Source organism: Nothoprocta perdicaria, unplaced genomic scaffold (genome assembly GCF_003342845.1).
Source record: "Nothoprocta perdicaria isolate Ctin4 unplaced genomic scaffold, notPer1 scaffold_104, whole genome shotgun sequence".
Classification (NCBI taxonomy): domain Eukaryota; kingdom Metazoa; phylum Chordata; class Aves; order Tinamiformes; family Tinamidae; genus Nothoprocta; species Nothoprocta perdicaria.
In genome coordinates, this window is record NW_020454139.1 from 2,581,927 (window position 1) to 2,600,157 (window position 18,231).

Here is an 18,231-nt window from a genome sequence, read left to right on the forward strand (position 1 = left end):
TTTTTGTTATTGTTTATGTTCCCTCTCCTCTTTCCAGAGATTCATAATGTTAAAAATCATTTTTTTTCACTGGTAGGTCAATCTCCTCTTACAAGCTACCTTGCATTTGGGTTGTACTGGGTCTAAATGACAAATAAATATTTCAGAGTTGTTTCAATGACAACTAGAAGGAAATGGTCTTTTAACACAGAGAAGCAGTGTGGAAAAAGTGGGGAAAAAAAAACTTACAAAAAATTGAATGAGGCTTACTTACTAAAGTATGTTTTTTAGAGCAAAAGCCTGGTTTCAGAATGAACACTAATTTTTAACTGATAACATTTTTAATAATAATAATAATAGTTGTTTTTAGTAATGAAGACAACACAACTTTGCTAACAGAAGGCATGTRACATGAGCAGAGAGAAGTAAAGTGGTTGTCATCTTTGCAACAGCTTTTTTGAGGTTATCAAGATATAAATCAAGGGTCCTAGTGGCTACTAAATCACTCTTTCCAAGATAATTGCAGATTGCTTGCACWTAAAACTGTTCTTGTCCCCTTTATTCTCTGTTGTCCATAAGAGCTTTCCTCTGCCTCCAGAAGAAGGGCCATACAGCAGCTCTTTGCTACTTTTTCAACCTGAAGAGATCAGCCTGTTACTTCTCTTCTTTCCCTTCCTTCTCTTCCTTATGAAGTAATGGAAAACATATCTCTTTCCAGCTTTGCTAAGAGAAAGTTTAAAGGAATTTTTGTGTTTAGCCAGACAGTTCACTAAAACGAGCAAAAAAGAAGTGATTGGGCATTGGTTCATAGTGTCTTCCAAAAGAGTATCTGTGAAAGCAGCACTGATTTTTAGCTGTCTTGCATGAATCATTGAGGCCTCCATACTGTTCCCAGCTGCAGACGTTTTCTTCATTTCACAATTGACAGAATTGTCTGTGTAAAAGGGAATTCTCTGGCTTCAATTTGTGCTTTTCTCACCTAGCAAGGTTACTGTGGGATGGGGCCTAACAGCTAGTACTCACTCCAGCTGTGACTGGGTGTGTGCAAGCTTACTGTGGTGCTCTGTTTCAGAAGCAGGCTTGTCGTGATGGCAATCTCCTGATCTGTAAACAGCTACGTACTGAGGAGGCATTGCATCTAGCAGCAAATGTACTGAAGATCTCACTGAAAACAGTTTTCACCCAGGCAGCATCTCAGTGCATAAATGTTCGGAGCAACCTGTAGCCATGGCAAATCGCTGACATTTTAATGGTGCTCTCAGCACCAAGTCTAAGGTAACTTAGTGATCTAAGTTTGCATAATTATTAGCATTTTAGTGCAGATGAAAAGTGTGCTTTTTGAAAGGACTTCCTGGGCAATGCCCACGTACTGTGATGTTATTGGCATCATTGGGTAATGTTGCACTTCATTCCTTCTCAGTTAAACCATCACTGGTTTAATTGAGGGATCGTGCAGGGACTCCACAATGCACTCCTAAAGATCTGTGAGTTTAGCCTACAGGACTAAAACAGAAGTAGTGTGAAGTAAAACACTCTGAAATGCATATAGGTTGGCTCACTATGAACTGTTTTTCTTTAAAAAATAATTCCTATCTATCATCATGACCTATGGTGGAGAGGTCCTCCTTCTGTGTGGCTAGTGCCTGTGTTGGAAAAATGAATATGATTTTTATTTTAAGTCATCTATTTGAAAATAGGGGAAATTCATTATTTCCTTTGAAGCTAATGAATTTGTGGGACCTGGGTGGGAAGGTTAATTGCTAATACATTCTAAATGAGTGGGAAGCAGCAAAGGGAGCTGGTGATCAAGTAAGCAGTTGCAAGTTTTCTGACTCCAGCATAGCTGTTTTGTGGGCAGACAAAACTGATATGGACTTAGAAAAAAAATGCAGTTGCTATGTTTATCATTTAGATAATTTAGCAGATAAAATTTTTTCCATGCTGTACATGTTCAAATAGGCATTTATGAATTGCAGAATCTGACAGTACATAAGCTGAATCAAAAGTAGATATTTTTTAAATAATGTTAGAAAAATGCAATAGTCAAATATCATTTTTATTCATAAGACTGTTTAGACATTTGCAATTACATGTTACACTAATGAATTTCTTACTGGTATTTCTTCGTCCTCATCCTTAGAGAAGTTGCTTTGTGTATGTACTTATATGTAAGAAAAATGCTTATTTAATTCCAGTGTCAGGTTACCTAAATGGCATTCTGGAGGGGTCTTAAGAATGATTTGGTTTGATCAAAGATTTAAGTTTCTAGAGGTGGGAAAACAAGTTATCTTTCCGCCCACGCATCATTCAGCAATTCTAAAAACTGAGGTAAAGACKGGAGACAAAGTCATGGTGACTGCTATAACTGGGTCATGGAAGGCTGATTCCCTCAGTCTCACCAGTGCCAGCTCCAGGGTACCTCTGCACAARGGGAAGCTGGAAGGAAGTTTTTGTAACTTCTTACCTTTCTTCAGCAGTTTAGGTTTGAGATCCTTCCCCTCATAAATGTTACGAATCCTTCTATTGTTAAAGCCTTTTAACCATCTTTAAGAATCAGTGAAACAGAAGAGCACCCCATCCTGTATCTTTATTGTTTTACGCACATATAGTTTAAAAAAAAAAAACTTTGATAAAAGGTACTGTGTTTTCTCATCCAACTTATCTTGACTGCACAGAATCTTACAACAAATTAGAACAAATTGCCAAAGGAGAAACACATCCATCTTCCACCATAAGTGTGTTTGCAATGGTTTGTTCATGAGCTGTTGTTCTGGCTGTTTTCTGTGAAGCTTTTCTTCATCCACACTGTCAATATGAAGTCATATTGGGCCCCAAGTCCAAAGTGGAAGTACTTGCATTTCTCTTAAGAATGTCCAGATTCTTAACTTGCTCTGAGGTACTTCAGAAAAATCCAAGGTTGCGCATATATTGTTCTATTGATTATGGTTCCTAACAAAACTCAGTGACAAAAACAGTTGGCAGGCACCCTGACCACCATGTATGTTGAGTATTAATTTGTGATATGTAACAACAGATCTCACCAAGAGCAATTTGGTTGTTTGCTTTTTAAAACAGTCTRAACACCCTGTTAGTTTCATGTTTGCCAAAGTTGTATAATCAAAAAGTTTCACAAAGGAAAACAAACACAATCATTGTGAACTAGCATCTTTCCTATCCCCATTCCACTCTTCAGAGTCTCCCTCCCCACTGCTTTAAGTTCAAGTCCACATGCAGATGACAGAGTAGATGAAACATAGGTAAATCCCTGCATTCCTATAAGCAGTTATTTGTGCGATCCATATAGTCCATTTTCTCCTTTGCAGAATCCACTGGGCTTCTGTCTCTGCTCATGATTCTCCATCTCGAAGTGACTGCATTGAGGCTGCRTTCACCTTTCAGATAATAACCCAGAAGTACAAGGGACAAGTCACGTGAATACTGACTAGTCCTAGTCACTGACTAGGACTTTGCATGTGGCTTTCAGTAGTCATTCACTCAATTTTAAAGACACTTTTGAAGGCCAGACTACATAATGCTATATTTGTTTACCTGTCTCCTGTTCTCATAGATAAAACTATGGTAGGGAAGAGATACTTACTGTTTGCTAGAAGCATGATTGTAATTATTGTTTTGCCCTTGCATATCCCCATTCAACATGTAGTRGATAAGAACCTAGTAACTTACGTTTGTGTTTTAGCTGCATTTTTTTCTGGAATTTTGTTTGGAAAAGAGAACACTGGGCCATTTTGTTTTGGATCCGTTATTAATCCTGGATCTATTATTAACTGTACCTTACAATGTACAGTTTTTCAGCAGTTGCTCCATAAGAGAATGGAGTTTTAGCCAATTTAATATTTACACATCTGATTCACATACACCTTTGCCTAGCACAAAATAATATTTTAAATAGTTGCCACTACAGGATAYGTATTGCTGATGATGAAGCAAGAATTAAAACTAAAATAAACACTGTTAGCRTAATTGAAGGTAGGGATGCTTTTTGAGATTTGTTTGTTTTTCAGAGTTCTCTGATACAGGTAGAGAAAAGTACATTCACATTAAAAGCTGCTGCCATTTGAAGWCATCACTTTCAAAGTAATTAGTGATTTTGAGCTGTCTGTTTTGTGATTTCTAAAAAAGCCTTCCATTTTCTGAGAACTCCAGTGAGCCAGGTCATGTGCACACAAACAAGATATGTGCCTTGAAAGTCTAATATATTTACATGTGTTGGGCTGCAGCCCACTGAGAATAATTTTTTTTTTCCTTTTTTTAACAAAACATCAACTTAGCTTTGCTTCTTTTTGACACTGCGTGTTGCTAGGTGAGCTTTTCTTTCTGAGAAGAGGTTCTGGATAATGAAGTACATACCTGAATCAAAACCAAAATGATGTAAGCAGGAGGCCACAAAGTTCGAAACCTCTTCATTCAGGAAAAACAATACAAGCCAGCACCTGGTAACCCCAAAGAACTCCTTATATGAACTTAAGAAAGAGCAACATTACAAATATTAGGTCCTTCTGTAAACCTTGTCCAAACATTCAAACTTGTTTTGAAGACAGTATCAGAATGAAAGCTTGAAAGTGGTGGTAGCTGCCATTCAAATATTTTAAAATATTTTATTATAAACTAGGGAGAAGGGATCTGTTTACTTTCTTAGGAGGAATGAGAACATGATTAAATAGAAACTGATAAAAATTTAGCTGTTTAGTTAGCAGCTGTAACACCAAGATGATTTTAGACTGATTGTTGTATTTTGGTTTTGTRTTTTTTACTCCCTACTTTCTGTCTCTTACCAAACTATAGTTACTTGTTTTTTGAAAGACTGGAAATCATATGGGCTGGTGTCAAGCCCCATGTAATGCTCTGCAGGAGGAGTTGCAGAGGTTGAGATTTGTGAATGGAGTTGCACTGATTTTGTTACTAGATTTCCTAGATATCTCAGTAGAGTTAGGACCCTGCCAGATGAGCTACTTACCTATGAACAGCACAAGCAAGTACCCTTTCAGGATATAGGGGAAGTAGATGGAGAAGGCGAATGGAAAGGGCAGCTTGATGGAGTACGTGCCAAGGGATTCAAAATAGGGCAGTGATACACAGATTGCAAACGCTGTAAAACAATGTGGGAAGTCTTTATTCAAAAGAAAGTCAACAATCATTAAAAAGCTTCATTTAATTGAGAGCCTAAGTTATCTGTAAGGCACAGATAGCTTTATGATGTGCTGCATTTGTATATACACATGTATGCTGAAACCATGCATGCTGTTTTTTTCTTCAGCATGATTTTATAAGTCTGAGGTGCTAACTGATCTTGATACCAAAGTTAGCAAGTGTTTACTATTATTATTACTATTTACTATATGCTTAGGTATAGCTATYGTTGCAGTGCTTGTCAGTATAGTGTCAGTGGGCCTATTTCCTTGCTCTAAGTATGTTGAGCTGTTCTAGTCTAAGGATGGCCTGAGCTGCTAGGGTGGGCTGCAGTAGTAGAAGAGCCACTTGTGAGATCTGCAGTTGGATAGTGCTCGTGTGGAATGGAGGATCCATGTATCTTTCTGGGACTACTTTCTACTAATTGTGTGGGYTTTTTTAATCAGGAGAAGATGGTTTTTTTCCCTTTTTAAAATAAAATACCAGCAACAATGCAGTAATACAGAGTACCCAGATAAGGCAAGAAGTAGAGGAAAGAAGACAGGAAAGTGGCATACAGGTAAATATGCAGTGCATAAGCATTTATTTGTATCTCTCSTGGCAATACATGAAGAAATGTCTTAAAATACAAATGAAGATTGAACTGATCAAATATTATTTAAAAAAAAATAAAGTGAGTAGGTATTTCTCTTTCCACCTTCTTACCTTTAGCCAGCACTGAGAGGGGGTACAGCAGGATGCACAGTGAAAAGTTTAGCCATGTCAGTGGTAGGTAGTATATTCCTGTCCTTGCTAGCATGTTGTAGGTGTACCTGGAGTGAGAGGAATGGGGAATGACCACAGAGGGATTAAGCACCTCTTTAAAATAAAGAGATTATTAAGAAAATAGAGGGTTTCACAAGAGATTGGAACTGCCCAGCTGAGTAAGTGCTTCAGAGGAATACTGAACCAATCTTCCTTAGGCTCTAGTCTAAATACAGGCAGTCTGTTGTCTTGGAAGGGTGTCCGGGGTGGTGGCTGAGAGCAGGCTGGCTTCAGCCCAAAGACGCACTCAGAAACCCGTGTAATCTCCTATTGCTCTGTCGGAAAATAGTTTTCAGCTAAGGATGTGGCCTTGGAAGCCACAGGAGAAGCAGAGTGACTGTTGCTTAGGATTAAGAAAACAGGAGTTTTTAACTGCTAGCTAAACCACTGCTGAAGGAGGTTAAGTATTTGAAGTATTCACAAGTATCACTTGCTGTGCTCTAAAGGTGAGGGGAAAAAAAAGGTACACTCCAATGTATTTCAGTGTTGTATTGTGGTCAAAGGTAAATGCTGATGTTAGTGATAGATGTTTGGTTTTTTTGAGGTTTTATTTTCTAATGTGATCAGGGTTTAGCATCTTAGGAGAGCTCCTAAATTGCTAGCCCAGGGAGAAAAATAACTGCAATTAAATGTCCTATCTCAGTTATAGGCACTGCTGAATCCTTCATCAGAAAACAGAGAAAGCATGCTCCTGTTTCGCTTTTGCTTTTTGCAGTGTTGTTGGTCTTGGACCTCTAATGATGCTCTTCAGCACAATGAACTTTGCTTTCTCATGCAGGGAGGTGTAGGAATAAGATTCAACTGTGTCAGGAAAGAGAGAAAGAAAAGCTGGTTATGTGGGCCGCCCCAGGAGACCCAAAACAGAGCAGTTCCTCCTTGCATGCATGAAACTTGAGGTGGTTCATAAGGGGATCCCCTCAGCTGGGCAGCTGTGAGTTATCAGGTTTTGACAAGTCATTTGTGTTGTGGCTCTGGAGTAGCCAGAATTATTGTCCTCAAAGATGAGGTAATCCTAGCTCACTTGTGTGGCCTGAAAGTGGTGCAGCCACCTTACGAAAACTTGAGAAACCAGTTCGGTCACATTTTTTGTCAAATAAACTTTGAGTTTCCCTCTTAATTAATTTACTTGAGTTATTTTGTATCGTTCCTGAGCTGTAGAAGAGTAATTTGACAGAACAGAAATATATTCTTCAAGATCATTTCCATGTTTTTATTACTATTATATTGAAAGCATAATCTCAATGCAGTACAAAACGGAGACTCTTCTAGAGCTGCTCATGCCCATTAAGCCTCCTTGGACAGTTCACCATTATAGGCAAAAAAGATCAAAAATGGAGAACTTGGCAGAATTTGCTCTCAGTATAACATTGTGCAATAATCCTTGGGACATTTTGACAAAGAAGATGTGAGAACTTTTTACACTTGACAACTATTTTTTTTATAAGGGGGGGAGTAGATTCTGGTGTGTGTTCAGAGATGGTCTCTTCTTTGAGATCCTAGGACACTGCACAGATGCTTTAAAATAAATCAGATAATTTATACAAATTTGAAAGTCTTATATATTATTGTTTGAATTGTTATTTACTGCTCCAGACCATTTTATCATGCCTATTAAACAGCTTCTCTTACTCCTATCATGTTGGACTATGTCATTAAGCAATGTTGGAAAATAATACGTATTGACATTAGTAGTTCATATGTTGTTTACAGTTTAGGCCACTTCTATTCCAGTTGCACAGAACTTTTTCACTTGAGACTGAGGTTTACAAAATTAACTTTACAAAGTCCAAAAAGAAATGGAGAGATAATCCATATAATTAAGCTAAATAGTATATTAATATATGTAGTCCTGTGACTCTGAAGTTGACTTAGAAGCCTGATCACATAACACCAGTCATTTTGCTTTCTCAGATCTCTTTTTTTTTTTTAAACATCCTTTCTTTTTTATTGGCTAAACCCTTATTTTCAGTCACTCCTCAGTGAAACATATATAGAATAATAGAAAGTGCATACATATAACAATTTACACGCATCCAGAGACTGGCAAGAAGTCTCTATCTTTCTTAAATATTTTTAATCCAAYGTGTCTTGTTTTCCTTAAGTCTACAAACTAGGATCCGTAGAACCTTAAGTCACATGTGAGAAATGAATGTCTGCAGACATCAATGCAAAAATCACTCAAGTGGGATTTTCACATTCATACCTTTGCCTRGGGCCCAGGCACAGAGCAGTACGTCACCCTTCCATCATATGCAACTTCTCTGAGAAAAATTATTTATTACTACCTCCTTTGCCTCGTGAATTTTCCTGCTGTGTGATACATGCCCTACTGAATGAAAGTCCTGYCTGTTTGCTGCAGAAGATCTTGGCTGTTTGAAAAGCACAGTGTAATTAACACATATTACATTTAYCTGAGGAGGAAGAGAGAGACACCAGTTCAGGCTGGGGACTGACCTGCTGGAGAGCAGYCCCGCAGAGAGGGACCTGGGCGTCATGGTGGACGACAAGTTGACCATGAGGCAGCAGTGTGCCCTGGTGGCCAAGCAGGCCAACGGGATCCTGGGATGCATTAAGAAGAGCGTCTCCAGCAGGTCGAGGGAGGTGATCATCCCCCTCTACTCAGCCCTGGTGAGGCCACATCTGGAGACTGTGTCCAGTTCTGGGCTCCCCAGTACAAGAGGGATGTGGAGCTGCTGGAGAGAGTCCAGCGCAGGGCTACCAGGATGATCAGGGGCCTGGAACATCTGCCCTATGAGCAAAGGCTGAGAGAGCTGGGCCTGTTCAGCCTGGAGAAGAGGAGGCTGAGGGGGGACCTGATCAGTGTCTATAAAGAGGCAGTGAGGAGGATGGGGCGGCCTCTTTTCAGGGATGGCCACTGATAGGACTAGAGGAAACGGCCACAAACGGAAGCACCAAAAGTTCCACAGGAACTTCAGGAAACATTTCTTGACATTGGGGTGACAGAGCCCTGGCACAGGCTGCCCAGGGAGATTGTGGAGTCTCCTTCTCTGGAGATCTTCCAAACCCGCCTGGATGCCGCCCTGTGCCCCGTGCTCTGGATGTCCCTGCTGGAGCAGGGGGTTGGACTAGATGATCTCTAGAGGTCCCTTCCAACCTCAACCATTCTGTGATTCTATSACCTGTCATAAGAAGTTCTACAGCTGCTGCCTTACTATGCTGTGGTTCCTGAGTCTAAATGASATGTTAGAAAAAGAAGAAAATATCTTCTTAAAGCAATAGCCTTGTAAATCAGGGGAAATGCCCTTCCCTGGGAAATAGCATTTATATTCCAAATTTGTGTAAGAAAAATCAAATTCTTTGAATCAGAAATGTTAATGCAGTGATCCACTTTTGTAATATCCTGGCTGTGTTTCACTCATTTTCTCAGATATGCCAATTGTACAAATTAATAAATCCAGTTTATCAAGTCAGACTTGATAAACATGTCCATTACCATGGATAATATACTTTTCTACCAATTTCAAAATTATRAGGAATCCGCAGCTCTGTGGGTAGATTCTGCTTGCTGGAATGACTCACTTTCCTCTCATGGTTCCCCCTTCAGCCCCTTACCTGATCACGTCTAATAGATTCCAGAGGAAAAATAAGACACACACAACGTATTTCCCTTGAACTTCTTCCTGGCTGTTAATGACGACAAATAAAACAACTATTCTCTCAGTGATCTGAAAAGAAAAAAAATTGTGAATTCAAATAACATGTTTTATAGCTCTCATTTCTGTGTCACTTTTGGCAAATAGGAGRCCCTGGGTGAATCCAGTTGGTGTTACTCAAGCTCCGGCAGATTTCTCACTTCTTAGTCTGCTTTTGCTCAAGAACCTGCATCCCCCAGGTGAAGGAACCRTAACCCTGTCTGCAGGTCCTGTTGTGAGGGTGGTTCATTCACCCAAGTGGATGACTTGGGCTGTGGATGAGGTCGCAGCAGTGACCGGAGCAGAGACCTTCAGCCCCGCTCTTGGTGCCAGGGGCAGACCCCTCGCCTTGCTGTGACTCTCTGTGTGTGTCCTCGCCAGGTGAAATGGATTTAAGCTTATTCTCTTTCATATCAATTGCTGTCATAATATTTGTATCATAATAACCTTTATCTAACGGTCAGCTTTAGACTTTTCAGATTTGCCTTTACCAATGACAAGGTATGAGAAAGCATCTCCAGCTACCTTCCTCTTCCCCCTCTGCCTTCACCCCCCCCCCCCGAAAAAAAAAAATTGACAATATTAGAGCTCAAGATTTTGAAAATATGGATCTTTTTATAGTTTTCTGGAGGAAGCTTCATATCTATGTCCATGCTCTGTTCTCCTCCATGGAACTTGAAAAACAAATGCAATTATAGATGCCTGCAGCTTCCTGCAAAACCCTTCCAAATCTATATGGCCTCACTGTGATTTACACACCGTTTGGAAGTGTTGAAGGAGGACAAAACACTTATATTCAGCTGATGTGACTCAGGACAATGTCATTGAGTTTTATACCAACTGGCTTACAGAGCCAAATCTTCTGTTAAAAACCTCAGAGCTGAGTGATTTTTTGTGATGTCAGGCCAGTGTAAAGTCATGAAGTGAAAATCACATAATAAGGTGATTTTTCAGTGTGCGTTCATTCCTCTGGACTAGTTTCTTCCTCCCACTCACTCTGACCTTAAACCAAAAATGAAATTGGCCTCTCAGCAACTTTGTGCAGTAGTTTTGCTATGTAATGTTATCAGCTCTTGCGTAGAACAGCTAGTCTACAAACTTTTTTTTTCACTTTTTTTTTGCAAACCACATCTGTCAGATAAGGCAGACAGAAACGTCCAGTCAACACTTTACTATGAAGTAAAACTACATGAGAGCAATTTCTCATCTAGAAACAGAGTGTGTCCCTCCTCTAGGGATCTGGTTCCTCCTCTCAAAACGCACTGAGAGGCCCCAACGGATTTCAAAAAAAAGTTTGTTGCCACTCACTCTGCCCTGACTAATTTTCTGCAGCAGATCCTGTCAGTCCCAGGCTCAGGAAGCGATTTATAAGACGGCAGGATGTCAAGAAGCAGGGAAACGTGGATGGGGCTCAGCTCTTTTCTGTGCACAGCTCCAGGGCACCACGGGGAAACTGCAACTGCTGCTGCCAGACCTCAAACCAGAGGCAGCAGAGATGGAAGAAGTAAGGGGGGAAACTATCACATGATGGAAATCAAAAGAGAGATGAGCAGGAGATGATGCAGGCTTGTGGGCTGGACTCCGTGGAGAAGGAGGAGACATGATGGAGCAGAATCTGGGTTAAAGTTGTTTTGGTGAATGACGATAAGGGAGTGCACCCTGCATGATGGGAGCAGTTTGTTATAGTCATATAACGTATACATATAGCATATATATAAATATATATATATATAAAACATATATGTGGTCTTGGGGTGGGGAGAGGCTTTCCAGCTCGAGGCCATGTGCCACCTGCCCTCGTTCCCCTCCAAAGCACCAGGCCTTCCTTTACAGCACTCACAGCTTCAGGTAGCCCTCAGAAATGAGAGGAAGAGGTGATGACGATGAAGAGGGGAGGATGGAAACCCAAGAAGCAAGGGGCAAGACAGGGGTGCTTGGGGAAATGGAAACTGGTAAATGTCCCTTGCACTAGGGACTAGGGAACTAGTAAATGACATTTGCGCTGTGCAAGATTGCACTGTGCACTATGCATCTTCCCCTCATATATAAACATATGTATATGTGCACATATATATATATATACACAATATCTGCACATGTGTATATAGGGAAAATATGTTACTGCTAAACTACATCTTGTTTCCTTCTTAATATATAATTTACATGAATGAAAATACCGTGTTGTGTGCCACAATTTCTTGCTTAAAAAAAAAAAAAAAAAAAAAGGAAAGAAAGCAAAACTAAGTAAAGCCAGAAGTTCTATGTTTTCATGTGCATAAAAAGGAAGTGATGGCTGACATCTCACAAAGCATAAATGCAAGGGTTTCATTTTTCATTCCTGGTTGTCCTTTGCACTAAAAGCAAAGTGGAATTTCCTTCTTCTCCCAGCTCTGGCCTCCCATAGGATTCAGAAAGCGCTATGTGTTAGCATAAACTTCCACAGTGCAACCAGGCCACTGGGGCCCAGTGAGAGAAAAATGCCAAACCAGATCATCTGACGTTAGGGCAGGATTAAGCAGCATATTCTCTTCCATTTTTTTACTAAGCCTGGCTGCCAGTATCACTCTTGATACCTGAAATCCAGACCTCCCCCTCAAACAGTTTTCTGATTGAGTGGGTGTTTAGAAAAGAGGAACAGTAGATTAAAAAAGTGCTAGTGAATAAGTGAATTAAGTTGAGAGTTAGTAATCTTGGCAAGAAGCTGCAGCACATTGTTTTGGCCTGGCAAATGCAGTTGTGTTTGCACTTGGGGTGAAGAACTGCACTTTGTTCATGAAAACTTGAGGGCGAAGTTCTTCTTGCCTAGAGACCCTTGAGCCTCCATTTCCCCACCCATCATATGGGGGATCATCTCTCTGTAGAAGCACGGCCCAGTCCTGGCCCTCCAGCCCTGCTTAAATATCTCCCTTGACAAGGTCAGTAAGGTCAGTTCTTCTCTTTTTTTTTTTCCCCCCTTTTGAAGGAACATGTCTACGCCTGCTTTTCCTTTATCTGTAACATGTTTCTCAAGGGCTCCCTGTAAATGCATCAAGGAAGATCCTCTGTTTAAAGCTTGTCTTTCTTATGATACCTACAAATACTCAGCCGTCGTGTGGTCATGTCCACATCCGTCCTTTTATGCTCAAGGTGACATCAATGCTGCCCAGTTACTGTCCTGGTGTTGCTGCAGCCGCCTCATGTCTTGCCGTGGAGACAGGCTAATGAGCTAAACTTCACTGCAGACATGCATGGCCAGGAAATTGCCTCAAAGAATATTTTTTCAATTTAGAATAGAGTTTTTGGTAGCCACTACCAAAATATTGCATTTTAACTGCACTAATTGTGCCGGTTGCAATGATCAAGGACAATATTGATCATTGTCGACATTGTCCTTCCCCGGAGCAATGCGGAACCCCCCTGCCTTGCCCAAGAGATTGGGAGCCAGGTGTGGGGTTCACGCTGGGGGACGGCTGCCACGCAGCTGCACGACCCGCKCCCTGGTGGCAGAAACAGGCCCAGCCCAGGGAGAGCAGAACCTCCATGCAAACCAGCACATGTCACTTGGAAAGCTCAACACTGATGCTAACATCAAGGCAAGACGTGTGTTTGTGGCAAGTGGAGACTCTGGGGACACGGCCAAGACAGGATCCTGCATGGCTGTGCTGAGGGTGGCTATCCCACCCYAACCCACCTCGCCACGCTGCCCTGAGAGCCCCACGGGGGCTGCAGTGCCCAGGCAGGGGTGGAAGTTTCTCGCTCAGCTCTTTCATTTCGCACCCGGTGTCGCTTGTGGTGACACCAATGATTCTCCTGCACAAACTGTACCTAAAGGAGGTGAYTGTAGGTTTCTTACACAGTATGTTGGATTGGACATTTCCTTTTTTTTCCCCTCCCTCTGTGTATGTGCAGATAGATTGAGGCAGGGGGAAAAACAGCTAACTGCATTTTGACAGATTTGATGCAACACTTGGTGAGCACCAAGAACAGAGATATGCATTAGTCAATCAATTTCTGATGAAGAACTAAAAAGAGGAACTTCTTCCCCCATTCAATATGTCATTTGACAAAAATGGGCTATCCAGAAAACTAAAAACACAACTCGTTGCTCTTAGTCTTCTACCTTCTCAATGCTGAGAGCAACATCAGTTTCACCAGTATTCAAATACTAAGGAGTGGAAGGTTTGAAGTTACATTTAGCTAGGAAAAAAAGTCAGAGAATTATCTTGACTTTTGCTGCAGTGTGTGATACCTAGACCAGTTTTCTGCCTAGAATTGAAAGTATGCTCCAAAAACCCTTTCAAACGCTGGAAGCTCAGGGTGTTGCCACAAGCTGAACATATCTGCATGAGTGTGGGCAGAGACTCTTACAGAAAGAGTAGGCAAATTCTCTTTTATCTCCCAGTGTTAAACCATCTTCTTCCTCTTAAGTTTGTTCTCTCTTACTCAAAGATAAGAATAAAAATAAAAAAGGATCTTTGGGCATGCCAGCTGGCAGGGTCTAGAGGGCAGGTATTTCCCCACACATCTCTGTCGTGTGGTGTTAAATCTCTGCTGCCAGCAAGTGGGACCCAGCTCCTTGCTGAGGAAGGAAGCTGGTCACCCAGGCTGGGTTACATGGGCAGCCSTAGTCAAAGTGTGTAGGTTTTGGAAGGAAGAGCCTCAAGAAAGGAACTTACCTGCAAAAAACGAGGGAAGAGACGACTTTTGTCAATACCAGCAAGGATGTGCAGGATCTCCAGTACTGCTAACAGCTGGCAAAGGCGCATCACGAGTCCTATGGAGTAAAATGTGTCGGCCAACGAATCTACAGGCAAAGGAAGGAGAAAAATTAGACCACAGTTAAACAGAAAAATCTGGGCCAACTACAACATTTGCCCAAGAGCTCTCTGTTCTTGCAGAGGGGGAAAGCTGAGGAGATACTGGGATTCCCTAGACGTGATCCAGGGGAAAACCCTGTGAAGGATGTTTTGGTTTATAAATATCCCTTTATTTAGAAAAGTTATTGCAGTTTCTGCCTGTGCTAACACCCACAAAACCTCATAGAATAAGCAGACCAGAAAGTACCTATATTATGTGCTTGCAGATCCCTACATCTATAAAGYACTTTACATTTCCATTCACTAATTTTCTGGTTTTGTGCCTTAACTCCTTGACCACTGAAAGAGAAATGTGCTATAATGCTCTGGTAGACAAAAAGTAACRTGCAGTAACCACAAAGATACTCCCTCTGAGTGGCCTCAATGAGAGGTATACATACAATAATGATTGGACCTAGACACATTTAGGTCTGTGTCTAAGCTAAATGTTATGCAGAGACTGCTAAATTCTGCAGCTCGTTAGCCATAGAAGAACCTGGTTCTTGATGTGGTACAGCTAGAACACAGGTATCCGTAATTTCAGCTAGAACTTGGGTAGCATTGATGTGTGCCTCCCTTTTAACATTCATTCCGGCCAGGATCTCAAGTTTATTTATAATTTGATGTTTCCATGTATCACTGGCACTTAAAATGCGTAAGTAAAGTACAGAAGGAAACCTACCTTTGCCAAATGACATGAACCTGATGATCATATTGGTAAAAATCCAGGAATGTCCACAGAACTGTATTAAGTCATATGCAAAGAGGTAAGTGTTCACGGTAAACCTGTGAAGGGTAAAATATTAGGGTTATTCATTGCAGTATCCAAGCTCTCTGTTCTTTACACATTGCATCCCCTTTGAACAGCATATGCATGTACATGTACACCTGCATATTCAGACAGGTATTGCAGGCCCCCGATGTGCACCCTGCTTCCTTGCAGTAGTCATGGGAGCTACAGCACCTCCAAGGCCACCAGCCTCCAACCGCTTCTGCTCCCGGGCAAGGCGACCTTCTTCTGGCCAGGAGACCTGCCTCAGGCTCATGTTTAAGGCAAAGCACAATGCAAGGAACCCACAGGCCTGCAAGCAGACAGCATGAGTACAAGTACAGCTGCAGCAAGTGCATACAACTAAATAAAATTGTAAGTGAAAAAAACCCAATTCTGTCTATACTCAATGGAGTCTGAAAGGTATCTGTCTTTTCCTGGTTTAACCACCTTGCTCTACAGTTTTTGTTAATGCATGCTAAGTTAGGAACTTTGCCTTTCTGCTCACTTTGTTTTCAAGTTGCATTTAACAAAACTGAATTAACTCTTGCTGGGGCAAACTTTTATAGCTATTCCAAATTTTTTGGAGAACTCCATAGATATTGGAAATACTCTCTGTCTTCCAGAAAGACTTTTTTGACTTATTCCAGAGGGAGGTTTCCTGTCTCACAGATGCAATAGTGTCTAGCTTTGCTGGAAATGCCATTGTCGGTGTTATACTAGAATTCCTCTCCTGTACGTATATAATTATAACTGACTAGTTACATTTCCTAATGAGTTGTATTTCCTATCACAATGAGTAATAAATCAGCTTTCCCTTGCTACTTAATCCAGTGTATACATATTGTGTACACACAATATGCTGTGTTTGACAGCCTCGGCTGTCAAACTTTACACCATTTGTACCTGCATATTAACAAAGCAAATACCTTTGTTATGAAATATCTAAATGCAGCGAATGAACATACATTTTTACCAGCAAAACTCATAAACAACATGGACAAAACTGATAAACAGCAGTAACATACACAACTGGCAAACTAATTTAAATCAACACCACTTCAAAATTTTTATGCTAAATATATGCAAGGGATCTCATTCTTTTTCTCTTTCTATTAAGTAGGATGGGCTGCTCTTTGTGTTGTTATTTCTACAAGCCTGGGAACATTTGATAGCATAATTTAGGTCCTAAGAGATATCAGTGGCCCTGGCTATTATGCAAATAAGACACTTAAAGATGTAGACAAGGGAATGTTTTGAATACACTTGTATGATACAGCTTAGTAGTTGGAATCATGTCCAGCAGGATCTATAAAAGTTGTCCAGTGATTCCATGAGCTTTTATAGGGAAGGAGACTTTGTTCTCTGTCTTCCTAAGAAAAAGACAGAAGGGACAGTGTATCAGGAATTGTCAAAAAATAAGACCACTCTCCTGATTTCAGATGCAGCCTTATTCCTGGAGCTCTGTGGTGCCTGCAGCACCTGTAGGAGCAGCCTCCACGGGCCCTCTCAGCCTGACGTTGCTRTGGGCTCTGCACGGGATGCCAGCCTAGCATATGGTTTCCCTCTTGTTCACAAGATCAGTGTGCAACATGTGCCTCGTGTCCTCAGAAATCGCCTTTGCAAGGTTTGGGTTTATTTTCTTCCCCTTTGTTCATCAGTTGTCTAGAAAATTGTTTTCTTAATGATTCTTAGGCTTGTAATCTTAGCTCAACAGAGCATAACTCAGAGGACTTTTGTAAACATGGCTTCATGCTAGTGCTGGGGCAGTATTGGGCAGGACTCTATTTCATGTTAAAACTCATGATCAAACCTCGTGAGAGCAGATCTCCTCASCTGCTGATGCTCTCGCCATGTGAGGAACTGGCCTTGACCTCAACATGGAGTTTCATCCTGCTATGTTAATCCCAGCACAGAAAGTACCAAACTAGGGAGATCTTTAATGGAAGCAGAGAAATCTGCAGAAAATATCCAGAGACTTAAATGCAACCAAGGAAAATGAAACACTCTCAAAGGCCTTTCTTAGCCACCAGGAGCTGGGGCTGGTCTCTCGGGGGGCAGGCTGAGGCCAGCCTGTTTTGTCCTGACAATGTTGTGTCCCAACACGAAACTTCAACCATGTGTTTCTACTTAAAAGGTCCCTGGCAAAAAGGCTTTAATTAGAACTCCCATGTTTCAAGGTTCACAGCAGGCACCAGTCCATATTTATCTTGTACCTTCTCCTTTGCAGCATCCCAGTGACAAAATACGGACCAGGAGATAAATAGGTGCCCTCAGAAAATCGATGCCCACAGATAAATAGGTGCCCACAGAATCACAGAACATTCAAGGTTGGAAGGGATCTCTAGAGATCATCTAGTCCAGCCCCCTGCTCCAGCAGGGACACYCAGAGCACGGGGCACAGGGCGGCATCCAGGYGGGTTGGGAAGATCTCCAGAGAAGGAGACTCCACAGCCTCCCTGGGCAGCCTGTGCCAGGGCTCTGGCACCCTCACAGCAAAGAAGTTCTTCCTCACATGGAGATGGAACTGCCTGTGTTKCAACTTGTACCCATTTCCCCTTGTCCTGTCACTGGTCACCAATGCGAAGAGCTTGGCCCCTTCCTCCCTGCATGCTCCCTTCATGAACTTATACATGTTGATCAGGTCCCCTCTCAGCCTTCCCTTCTCCAAGCTGAGCAGGCCCAGCTCAACTCAGTTACTCAGATGTCCGAGCGCTGCCTCTGCTGGGACTCCCGTCTGACCGTGCACAGGGCACCTGTCCCCTCCAGCCACCTGTACCCCAAAGGGGTGCGCCGCCGCCGTTATTCCTTGTCCTGTCCTCATGCCTTAGTGCTCTCGCTAAGGAGAACAGCACACCTTGTACTGCTGTGGGGCAGTGCTGTGGGGATGCAGCACATGTTGGTACTGCTGTGGGGCAGTGCTGTGGGGATGCAGCACATTTTGGGAGGCTGTCTGCACAGCCATGGGGGGAGGAAGTGGGCCTCGTGGTGAGCAGACACAGAGGCTGGGCGTCCTCTCCATTGCTTCAGTTGCCATTCCCGC

At 41.9% G+C, this 18,231-nt stretch overlaps 1 protein-coding gene and 1 long non-coding RNA gene across 2 annotated transcripts; one reads left to right on the plus strand and one right to left on the minus strand.

The window, feature by feature from the left end:
- The first annotated feature begins 1,128 nt into the window (after positions 1-1,128).
- On the plus strand, positions 1,129-3,355 carry LOC112951322. Its single transcript, XR_003250178.1, has 2 exons — positions 1,129-1,254; positions 3,303-3,355. It is a non-coding gene; the product is annotated as an uncharacterized LOC112951322 (long non-coding RNA).
- A 909-nt stretch (positions 3,356-4,264) lies between these two features.
- HACD4 (3-hydroxyacyl-CoA dehydratase 4) lies at positions 4,265-15,202 on the minus strand. The gene is made up of 6 exons (XM_026043971.1): positions 15,102-15,202; positions 14,240-14,367; positions 9,505-9,617; positions 5,833-5,939; positions 4,955-5,086; positions 4,265-4,347 (listed from the first exon to the last, which is right to left on the minus strand). The coding sequence occupies exons 1-6, from the start codon at positions 15,130-15,132 to the stop codon at positions 4,265-4,267; spliced, it is 594 nt and encodes a 197-aa protein (XP_025899756.1). The 5' UTR covers positions 15,133-15,202.
- Positions 15,203-18,231: the final 3,029 nt, after the last annotated feature.

Coding starts and splice junctions, on each gene's coding strand:
- HACD4 (XM_026043971.1), bottom strand. CDS start 15,132: ATGATCATCAGGTTCATGTCATTTGGCAAAG. Junction 14,368..15,101: donor GTTCATGTCATTTGGCAAAG/GTAGGTTTCCTT, acceptor CTTTGCCTGTAG/ATTCGTTGGCCGACACATTT. Junction 4,348..4,954: donor CTTGCTTGTGCTGTTCATAG/GTAAGTAGCTCA, acceptor GTTTTGATTCAG/GTATGTACTTCATTATCCAG.